The sequence below is a fragment of the Anolis carolinensis genome, chromosome 2 (genome assembly GCF_035594765.1).
Source record: "Anolis carolinensis isolate JA03-04 chromosome 2, rAnoCar3.1.pri, whole genome shotgun sequence".
Taxonomy (NCBI): Eukaryota; Metazoa; Chordata; class Lepidosauria; order Squamata; family Dactyloidae; genus Anolis; species Anolis carolinensis.
Genome location: NC_085842.1, coordinates 97229075 through 97241255, shown reverse-complemented (window position 1 = coordinate 97241255; position 12181 = coordinate 97229075). Strand labels below are relative to the sequence as shown.

General features: G+C 40.4%; 1 protein-coding gene across 2 annotated transcripts in view; it reads right to left on the bottom strand.

Moving 5' to 3' along the window:
* The window catches only part of fat2 (FAT atypical cadherin 2), a 130546-nt gene that overhangs the window by 43076 nt on the left and 75289 nt on the right, over positions 1-12181 (bottom strand). For both annotated transcript variants that reach the window (XM_062970266.1, XM_062970267.1), the window contains exon 7: positions 2731-2870. In XM_062970266.1, the coding sequence (XP_062826336.1) occupies positions 2731-2870 (140 nt within the window). The remainder of the gene's footprint in view (positions 1-2730; positions 2871-12181) is intronic.

Genomic DNA, 12181 nt, shown 5'->3' with positions numbered 1-12181 from the left:
AGAAACTATTTCCTAATCAAACCTCAGCTATGAAGACTGCTGGTCTTTTTAGCACTTCTTTTTCATACCCACCCTCATAGCTCTTGCCTTTATTTGTCAATGCTGACAAGTAAATAGAGCTTCAAAAGGTGACTTTTTGGCTGGGGGATTTGAGAAACTAAAGTTGAAACAATGAATTGCCCAAGCTCTAAATTTAAATTTATTTGTAGTGGTGAGCTGTGTTACTTGGGGGTGGGGAGTGATTTTATGTGAGATTTTTCTCACATAAGAAAAATGTGAGAGCTGGATATAGGACTTTCTGATAGGCCCCTTTCTCTACTGGTGGGCGCATGGTGGGTTTACCTGACATGAATGGCAGGCAACAGATGAAGCTCTTAGTAACACTAGGAAACTGACACCATTTTATTTTTCCCCAATGTCACCAAGTACACAAGAATCATGGTGACAAAAAAATCAAACTGGCAGCTAGATACAGTGTGAATGAATGAAATAACAAAAGAACAGGAAAAGCAGGGCAGGTGTCAGTGCAGTGTTCTGCCAGGTTGCTGGGTGTTTTACAACCGCCAAAGGCTGTTGGGTAGGGATGAGAGCCCTGACTTGATGATAGCAGAACTTAATGGATTCTTAGGAAGGAAATCTGAAAATTGTGAGGACAGAGAGAGAGGATGGGAAGGAAGGGAATATATAATGCCAAGGTGAGGCAGGAACTAGAGAAGCAAAAAAATATACATACAGCCCTCCTTATCCATGTCTTGAAAATATTTTGGGGAAAAATAGCGAAAAACAAATCTTGATTTTGCCATTCACTGAGCACAACACTGAAACACAGACATACCCTGCTGTAGCCTTCCACCATTTTCTAGGCTCTCCCGTTCGAGTTGTTCACCATTTTAGATAAGGGAGTGCCATCTTACTAGGCTATTGTATGTAATAGGACTGGAATATCCACTGATTTGAGATTCATCATGCGCCCTGGAACTAAATCCCAGCAGATACCAAGAACCCATTGTACAGCACACATGTTTGTTAAGATATTGATTTGGTTGTGCTGGATGTGCTGTGTTTTTGGAACAAAAATCTGAATTACAGAATGCGTTGTGTAGCTCAGTTTCTAGGAAAGCAATGGAATATGGATACAAATGGAGTGACATAAGGTGTCTGTATATCAGTCACTGTCACTGAAATAACTTTTGATATATAGACATCTTATGTCTGTATATAAGATGCTTGCTTTTAAATGTTGCAAAAAGGTTTCCTTCTATTTGAGCTGATTGGTTTTCACTGCACAATAATCTCTTGGAAAAGACAGATTGATGCAACAACTCTCTCTCTTTAGCAAAATCTATCTTGCTGGGACTTTGCAAGAGCAGGTTCCACACAGTCAATAGTGATTGCTGGTGCCAAAGTAAACAGGGGAAGAAGATCCTTGGAGGCTGGGATATTGCAAGTCAGCCAAAGCTGTCAGTGGATGACTTTTGGTGTGCAGGACAAGGTTCGAACACATTCAAACCAGCATCAGCCAACTACTGACTCACAGAGGAATGGCACTCCCAGCCTCTTTATCCCATATGTTTCCATCTGTAGCTCTAATGGTTATCAGTAAACAACTGATCTAATTAAATCCTTGTTGAAAACCTTGTTTTAACAGGTAAATCTCTCTCTGTATCCTCCAACCACTAGTGACAGAAGCTAGTTCCCAGGTGCCAAAGCCACAATGGCATGTCTGTACGGAAACTTGAAAATAATATGTTACATGCATATGTAATTAATTAATTAATTGCTTTAGGTTAAAAAAAGGTATGATGAAATTAATTTTCACAAGCTTAAAATAAGAATGATTTTGTTACTATGATAAATACTGATTTCCAATTATTTTCAAAAATAATTTTTAAATGATATCTCTAAATTGATTTTGACAGGAAATCGTGTTTTGTGATGTTGTTTTATTAATCCTTAAAAACTCTCTCCTTAAAAAGTCACATATAGGAACGACAAGGGAGAGCAAAAGATAATTACTTTTTTCAGTAATGTAATGAAAAATAGAAATTGGTTACACTTTGAACACAGCAATAGGCTAATGATTATGTTTTTATTTTATTTTTAAGTTACTTTCCGAATTCTGTTCCAACTATAAACATCTGCTCACTCTGAACTTGGCTGCTAGTGAAGAAGCTCCTAAACTTCATTGAGCTGATGAAATCTACAGTCCTGAGGCCAATCAGTTTCAAAGCATTTAGCTGTGCTCTAGAGAAGAAGGAAAGAAGAAATCTTTTCTGTCCCTCACCATCTGGCCTCCCCAGCTAATCTCTTCCTGCTCTTCCTTGTCTTTAAGTGAGCTCCATTTTTTGGTAATTTTACGATGTGGGGCCTCCATAAATGCCCTCAGGCTTTGTAAATTCAAGACCATGGCTAGAGATGTGGCTACCCCCAAATATTTTTCTATTTGGGGTTTCGGTGAGTTTTTCAGGCTATATAGTCATGTTTCAGTAGCATTCTCTCCTAATGTTTTGCCTGCATCTGTGGCTGGCATCTGCAGATGTTCTTCAGATGTCTGGATGGCCATCTGTCAGGAATGTTTTGATTGTGTGTTCCTGTGTGGCAGAATGGACTGGATGACTTTTGGTGTATCCTCCAGCAATGTGATTCTATGTATCTATAGACCCTTTTCTTTCTTATTAAAGCTCCCCACAGATTACCAAAGGATTTAGAAGAAGCTTGTTGGATGCTGACCTGTGTCTTGATGATACTGGATCCATCTGTAACTTCCACTGTGAGGTTGTAGTTGGATCTTTTCTTTGCATTCAGGATTCTTGCGATGACAATACTGCCAGTGCTTTTCTCAATGTCAAAATCCATTTCTTCATTGCCACCTTAGAAGAAAGCAGGGAGGGCTTAGAAGGCAGAATTGGGAAAAGTACCAGGTGTTTGAATACCAATATCTCCTAGAAGGATAAACCAGGTGGCAAACAATTATCATAGTTGGCAGCATTTCTAACAATCCCACTCACAGAATCTGATTAGAAATATTTGGAGGGAGGAAGCAGAAAAGTGCAAAAGGTGAGTGCAGAAAGTGTCTATGAAAGGGCTCTATCATTACCATGGACCTTGGTTTATTTGTTTGCATTTTTTCATTGGTGTAAGGATGTAATGCCTAGTTTGTTGCTACAATGTCATTTCAGGTGAAGCGAAGGAATGTAAAATAACCAGAGGGAGACAGGAGGGGATGTTCTGGAAAAAGAAAAAGGGTGGAATATCAAGGCAAATTAGCAGAAGAGAGTAAATCTGCCGGCTTCATTACAGGGTGATGTTAACCCCCCCTCCCCCCCAAATTCTGTTGGGACTTGCCTCAATCCCTGGAGTCCTGCATTCCAATCTCCAATGCTCTCCTCAATTTCTTGCAATCGAATCAATTAAGCTTCAAGGGCTCCACAACGGCAAAGAACGTGAATAACATGTTTCTGAAAGCCAGTAATTGTTGGGGAGCTCTCACTCATTTTTTCACCATTCGTTGAGTTAGTTAGTCAGTTAGTTAATTTAATGTATATCCAGTCTTTCTCCCAACAGTAGACTGAAGGTGCCTTACAAGAAATTCAATGCAACAAAGGCTTAAACTATACACATTCCTGTTTTAAGTAGTGAAACTAGGTCTACTGCATTATCTAACAGCCCATTTAATAGATCAAGTGAAAGTTTCAAATGTGCATGGCTGATAAAAGGTGGCTAGTAGTCATGTATCCTCATAAGTGTGCTTATACAGCCTGTGATCCAGCCAAGACAAATTAATGTGATAGACTCAAGGCCTGAACAAATCATCCTTATAGTGAGTTGTTGTGAGTTTTTCGGGCTGTATGGACATGTTCTAGAAACATAGCCATACAGCCTGGAAAACTCACGCAACCTAGTAATTCTGGCCATGAAAGCCTTCAACACATCCTTATAGTCTCCCACATGTCTTCTGACTGAATACATATTAGTCTGCTCCACTCTCCTCTGGATAGTCTTTTATGCTCTTTTTTCTTTCCCAACTATAGATGTGGATTATTTGTATGTATTCCTGTAGATATAACTATGAAGCTATACCTACATGGAAGCCATTTCTGATTTATGGGAGTTTCTTGGCAAGATTTGTTCAGAGGGATGTTGCCTTTGCCTTCTCTGAGGCTGAAAAAGTAAGGCTCATCCAAAATGGGTTTCTATGGCTAAGTGAGGATTCCAGAGTCACAAGCCAGTACACCACTCTGGCCGTGAAGACTCATCCTCTATGCAGGTATTTTACCTTCTCCCTATCTTTGCCACTGATAACATTTTTCCTGCACATCCTGAGGTGTGTGTGCATACACACACAATACCTGACACAGGAGAATCTTTATTTCATTATAGTACTAGTGAAACATTATTACAGTTTGGAGAATGCCACTTTTGCATTATCATTTGACTAATCCAGAAAAGTATCTTTTTCCAAATTTGGGAGTTCATAGGATAACAAATCTTCCTATGTTCCGAGGACCCTTTTCACCCACAAACCCTCTAGCATCTATCAACAAAAGTATTAATAACATAATTGAATTTGATTGGATAGAGGTGCCCTTGTGCAGTTTTTATAACGCTTTCCTTAGACAGCAAAGAAATTGATTTCTATGGACAAGTCAATCAAATGGTGTCTTAAGCTTTATCTGAGATAGCTATGTTAAGATTTGACTCCTAAACTACTTTTGAATGTTTGGCTTACCCGAACAGTTTATTAATTCTATTAATACATCCAACTATTCAATTGACAGTTTATAGATGAATAAAATAGGATCAGCTGAATGAAAGCAAAAAAGCATCTTTTGGTTCAAACATAATGAATGTTCCAGACCTAGGTAGTCCTTCTGACCTGAATAGCCAATTGGCTGTGGAAATAATCTGAATTGATCGATACTAAGTAAATGCTTCCTTCATTTCTTCTCTCAAATATGTGTTCCTTTCGAATGGGTTTGCCACTGTAGAACAGCTCTTGGAGTCCAAACTTTAAACAGTGTCTAACTTAAGATACTCAAGAAAGGAGTGGGCCCATGGTAGAGGGGCCAACAAATCTGAAAGGCTGCACCAGATTTATAACATTTTTCCTGTAAATGGATTCTAATTTTTGTTTCAGGCGTATGCACAATTTGCTGGAATATATGAATCAAAAGAAGATTTCAAGCTTCTTTACATGTTTGTTAAAAGTATAATCAAAGGCTATCTTTCCAATATGAAGGCTTATCTTCACATGATACATTGCCTGGTCCTAGAAACTTTTCAGAAAAGTAATCAAACTTGTGCAGAGGACCATATGATATAAAATAACTTGTGTGTTTGTGGGCATGTTTATTTAATAGTTTTAGGCACATCTTGCTCACAATATAAAGAACCAAAAGCAAGGAATCGGTGTAGACATCCTTGAATCAAATGACATTCATATGGCAGCCACTTCCCTCTGCTCTTTTACAACCATCTGGGATGGCGCAAGAGCACGTTCTTGCTGGGAGTGCCATCTGTTTCTGCAATTGCTTAGTGTTGCATGGCTTCCCCAGAAAACATGGAATTTTTCCATAGAATTACAGCAAATGACATTGCAAGTTCATGTACAGTGCTGACCTTGAATTCCAAGCCCAAAGTCCCCCTCCCTGCTAACATTCTTCCGATTTCACTTGTCTGCAGGAGCAATTTATAGTGCAAGTCAAACACTGCCCTTACCTGCCCACTTAAATAGTTTAGTTGCACAAGCTCTTTCTCTGTCCAGTCTTGTCTGAAATCTTCCATCCCTTTCCTTTTTCTATAAATACCCCTTTCCCATTTCTCCCCATATTTAACTCACAGGCACAGTTATTTTTCTTTTTAAACAATCTGTATTGGGGAATATGTTTTTTTTTTAATCCCATTGAGATGTCCACTGGATTGAAGGTTTGAGGTAGTGTTAAAGTTAGCTTTATGGTTAGGTAATAATGTATATACAGTTGAATTCCCTGTGTATTCTAGTGTACCTGTGAATAGAGTCAACATTACAATACATTACTCCACTTGGCTGCAGCATGATTCACCTAAAATATGGCATGGGATATTTAAAAAAAACAAATTCAGGACACATTTTCTGAGACAAAAATAGAATAACCCTATGCAAAAAACCACAGTTAAGATGTTATTAAAATGCTAGCTATTTGCTGTTCTTGCTGTTGCTTTTTGTATGTGGAAAGAGGCTGAAATCTACAGTGGAGAATTGAGTGTGAGGTTGATCCATGAAAGGATGGAGAGAAAGAATATACTGTTTTGAACTACTTCATTAATTTGGTCAATCTTTGATCCAGGAATTACATATTTACCACATAAGGTATTAATAATAATAAATAAATAATAAAACTTTATTTATACCCCGCCACCATCTCCCCGTGGGGACTCGGGGCGGCTCACAACGTTACAAAAGTAACAGCATTAAACAATATACACAGTTTAAAACACAAATACATTAAACAATATACACAGTTTTAAACACAAGAAGATGATAAAACAGAAATTAAAACAAAGGTTTATATAATAGTAATAATATCAAACAACCACCAATGCAAATCCGTCAACTTCAAAGGTGGGGGGGGGGGGCTATAGCAGCAATATAAGATAAAATCATTAGATTAAAATACCCCGATGAAAGGAGCCTAATAACATTCAGGATAGAATTATAATGACGCTGGTCATCCAATGGCTGTCTCTCCAAAGGCCAGCCCGAACATCCAGGTTTTCAATTGTTTCTTAAGGATGGTATTAATTCTAGGAGCTGCTTAAAAATGTAGAAGTCATTGGAGGATCTGTCAGTTAGGGAAGTGATTAGCTCAACTCTGTACTGTGTTAACAGAAAAAATAACCCCCCATACCCTGTACAGAGGGGAAAATATCACAGGAGATTTTAATGGAAACCTGATCTCAATGTTTCAACATACTATGGATCAGCTTTCTATACAACACCCACCATCCTATCATTTAACCCCATGGGAGAACAGACTATGATTGATTTTAGCCCCATTTTCACTGCCATGAGCCCTGGTGGCACAGTGTGTTAAAGCACTGAGCTGCTGAACTTGCAGACCGAAAGGTCCCAGGTTCAAACCCCGGGAGCGGCGGAAGCGGCTGCTGTTAGCTCCAGCTCCTTCCAACCTAGCAGTTCGAAAACATGCCAACGTGAGTAGATCAATAGGTACCACTCCGGCGGGAAGGTTCCATGCAGTCATGCCGGCCACATGACCTTGGAGGTGTCTACGAACAATGCCGGCTCTTTGGCTTAGAAATGGAGATGAGACCAACCCCCAGAGTCAGACATGACTGGACTTAATGTCAAGGGAAACCTTTATCTTTACCTTCACTGCCATATAATGCAATTTAACTGCACTGAATGACATTATATGGGTCAACACTGACCATATAATTCAGTATCCAACTGCATTATATGACAGTGTAGCTGGGGCCTTTGCTGTATATTTATTTATTTTATTTATTTACAACATTTATATCCCGCCCTTCTCACCCGAAGGGACTCAGGGCGGCGTACAAATTGGCAACAATTCAATGCCTGCACATAATTAAAACAGCAATGAAAATCCAATAAAACAATTAAAACAATATAAAAATATAAAACATATGATTAAAATCCATTCCTCCAAAATCCTCGTGCTGTAGCCGTAAATCAGTCCGGGGTCGTCTTTTATCATTTAATCTTTGAAAGCCTGGGCACATAGCCATGTTTTCAGGGCTTTTCTAAAAATACAGGGTGAGTGATAACAACTATTGTTTTGGTACAAAAAGCTAATATTTCCCCCATAAAACAGTACTTTTTCCTGTGCAAAAATGTTACTCCATGAGCAAAAATGACTTTTGCACCAATAAAATTTCCACAATAAACACCCAACAAGGTTTTCTTGACATTGTGTCTCAATCTGTTAGGACACATCTAGGAGGAATAAATTAATGAGTACTCATTCCTTAAGGGCCTAGATACACAAATGCACCAGATCCAGTCTGATCGTGAATATAATCAGGGTTTGTTCTGGTTGGTACTTGGATACAGTCCGAAAAAAGGAAAAGTATGGTATATAATATAGTTTAAAGTAACTAATCTATAAGTTCTATATTTCTATAGTAATATAATCTTTAATGTATACAAACTGTAACAAAAGATCTTTTCCAACTTGTATAAGAAAGGGATTGTGGTGACGTACCTACTTAGGTCTGAACTAGATTTAAATGTAGTTGGTGATAAATCCTAACCCAATGAAAATTTAGAGGTCACCATATGACAACAGGCTGGTTAAAGGCGTAATACACACATAGTTTCCTTCCCTAACAAATATATGAATTATATCCCACCTGTATTCCTTGAGAAAATGGTTGCTACTGTGATTAATAAACCAAAAAACCTCTGTTTTCAACCCAGACAATGCTAGCCTCAATAGAAAAGCAAACAAGGTAACAATTAAATGCAACAAATTAGTATTTGCACCAAGTGAATGTGGAAGCTAATGCCTCACATAGTAAACAGGGCTGACTTGGGAGAAAAGATAAATGGTGAGATTAAATTCCAAGGAAAATACCACAATGCTAGTAGACATCCCTAACAAATGTAAACTTTCTACAAGCATTGTTAATTCTGTTCTGTGTTGATTCTTGTTCTGCCTTAATTGTATTTGTACTTCATTATCCATGCCCAACTGAACCAAACAAAGAAGTATTCTTTGGAACTGCCTTGAGAAGGGCAATTCTCACATGCCGATGATCTATTTGCCTTCAGGGATGGCGTTGCTGTACAGAAGTAAAATAACTAACCTGCAATGTAACCCCAGAAATAGGAATTGCAGACTCAAAGATCAGTACAACTAATATATATATATATAAGACTAGCTGTGCCCAGCCATGCGTTGCTGTGGCGAAGTCTGGTGGTATGGGAAATAAAGTATTGAGGAATTGGTGGTAGTTAAGGTAAAGGGTAAAGGTTTTACTTTACATTAAGTCCATTGTAAATGGGTTATATTGCTGTGTGGAAGGGCCTTGAGTCTACACTGCCATATAATCCAGTTAAAATCTGATAATCTGTATTTTATAGGCAGTGTGGAAGAGGCCTAAGTGAGGCCTAACTCTGCCTGGCCCCTGGGCTGAGTAGGTTGCTAGGAGATCAAGTGGGTGGAGCTTAACCTTCTAACTGGCAGCAATTGGATAAAAACAATTATTCCTCTCCCTCTAATTAGGACTTTATTTTTCTTTTCTTTTTGTTGTATGAACGTAGAGGCATGGATAAGGGGTTGTGCTGCCAAGTTTAGTGTTTCTGGAATGTGTAGTTTTGTTGTTTTGTCCTAGGCCGAATTTTTTTATCCTTTTATATATATATAGATAATGTCATCCAGCACTCAATCTGTTGAAACTATCACTAACGAATTAACCCTTTAGTGACAGAATATAGACTGAATCTAAAAAATTTTAATGTATGAAGTTCTAATATTCTCCATGTCTTAAAGAGAACAAATACAATCAAATCCACACAAACAAAATGTGGCACTCTGATTCTATCACATTGCTAAAGAGCAAAGTTATGTGAATGGAAGAAGAGCACTCCATTTTCAGACAGAGCTCAGTGCTTTTCATGTTCCAACAGGGCTGCCCAAAGCATATGGTTTTGGCAGCAATGAAAAAGCCAAGTCATCACTGAGTTTAAACTTTGTTTTCTAAATGCTGCAAAAGATATTAGCCAAAATTTCACAGGACTCATGAATTGTCCGTTGCAAGATTTCACTATGGTGAGGGCTGTACAATGGACAGCCACATGTGTCTTCAGCCATGCTTGTCAAGGCAGCAATAACATTTCCTCGCCCTTGCTTGTGTTCCCTATCACACACCAATATCTCTAAGCTTATACTCAGGGCTGAGGATGAATTTTCATATTGAGAGACCAGAGATAGTGTGTAATTTTCTGTCTCCCTGGGGATACACTGATTTTCTAGATCCGGCGCAGTCTGGTTTCAGGCCGGGGCATGGTACCGAGACAGCCTTGGTCGCCTTAGTCGATGATCTACGCCGGGAACTGGACAGGGGGAGTGTGTCCCTGCTGGTTCTGCTGGACCTCTCAGCGGCCTTCGATACCGTCGATCACGGTATCCTTCTGGGGCGCCTTACCGGGATGGGTTTCGGAGGTACTGTTTTGCAGTGGCTCCGGTCCTTCCTGGAGGGGCGTTCCCAGATGGTGTCATTGGGGGACACCTGCTCGGCCCCACAACCATTGACTTGTGGGGTCCCGCAGGGTTCAGTACTGTCCCCCATGTTGTTCAACATATACATGAAGCCGCTGGGAGAGATCATCAGGAGTTTCGGGGTTCGGTGTCATCTGTACGCAGATGATGTCCAGCTCTGTCACTCCTTCCCACCTGTCACTAAGGAGGCTGTTCAGGTCCTGAACCGGTGTCTGGCCTCTGTGTCGGACTGGATGAGGGCGAACAAATTGAAACTGAATCCAGACAAGACAGAGGTCCTCCTGGTCAGTCGCAAGGCTGAACAGGGAATAGGGTTACAGCCTGTGCTGGATGGGGTCGCACTCCCCCTGAAGACACAGGTTCGCAGTCTGGGGGTTCTCCTGGACTCATCGCTGAGCCTGGAGCCCCAGGTCTCGGCGGTGGCCAGGGGAGCCTTTGCACAACTAAGACTTGTGCGCCAGCTGCGCCCGTTCCTTGGGAGGTCTGACTTGGCCACGGTGGTCCACGCTCTGGTTACATCCCGTTTGGACTACTGCAACGCTCTCTACGTGGGGTTGCCTTTGAAGACGGCCCGGAAGCTCCAATTAGTACAACGGGCGGCAGCCAGATTAATAACTGGGGCGGCTTATAGGGAGCGTACCACCTCCCTACTTAGCCAGCTCCACTGGCTGCCAATATGCTACCGAGCCCAATTCAAAGTGCTGGTTTTGACCTATAAAGCCCTAAACGGTTCTGGCCCAATCTACTTGTCCGAACGTATCTCCTCCTATGAGCCAGGAAGATCCCTAAGGTCATCTGGAGAGGCCCTGCTCTCGGTCCCGCCTGCCTCACAGGCACGGCTGGTGGGGACGAGGGACAGGGCCTTCTCGGTGGTGGCTCCCCGGCTGTGGAACACCCTCCCCAGAGAAATACGGCAAGCCCCAACCCTTTTGAGTTTTAGAAAAGCCCTGAAAACATGGCTATGTGCCCAGGCTTTTGAAGATTAAACGATAATGACGACCCGGACTGATTTACGGCTACAGCACGAGGATTTTGGAGGAATGGATTTTAATCATATGTTTTTATATTTTTTATATTGTTTTAATTGTTTTATTGGTTTTTTATAGCTGTTTTAATTATGTATAGGCATCGAATTGTTGCCAATTTTGTACGCCGCCCTGAGTCCCTTCGGGTGAGAAGGGCGGGATATAAATGTTGGAAATAAATAAATAAATAAATACAGACATGAGCCTCCTGTAAGAAGTTTTATATGGAATTATAATTGCAATGACTAGAAGGTCTTTAAAACAAGAGCCCTGTTCTGATGTTTAGTATGAGGATTAAATCAACATGCTAGAAAAGGATTGTGCAAGGAGAGAAATGTGTTGCCTCCTCTGACATTACTCTGTTCATGTGAAAAGTGGCAGGTCTGAAAAGGAGAATCTCTCTTATCAATGAAGGCTTTCAATAAGTCAGAACGACAATTTTCCAAGGCTGAGCAGAAAGCCTTTACAAGTGGAAGAGTCTTTAATTTTCAGGCCTATATGTGGGGAAGTGTCTCATCTTCAGAGCTTCCTCATATGTGTGCATGTGTGTTTTTAGGTCACCTGTCGACTTATGACAAACCCATGAAATTATAGGGTTTTCTTAAGAAAGAAATATTCTGAGACAGTTTTGTCAGTTTCTCCTTCTGAAATTGAGCCCACAGTTCCCCATATTAATTATAGGTCTCCCATCCAAGGTGCTAACCAGGCTGACCCTGTTTCGCTTGAAGTGGGATCTGGTGCCTTTAGGATATTTACCGTATATACTCGAAGATAAGCCAAATTTTTCAGCCCTTATTTATGAGCTGAAAAAGCCTCCCCTGTCTTATAATCGGGTCAAGGTCAAGGCCGGCAACAGAGCCTGCAGGCTATTGCTTATAATATGTGATCTATTTCTCTCTTCTCCTCCTTTAT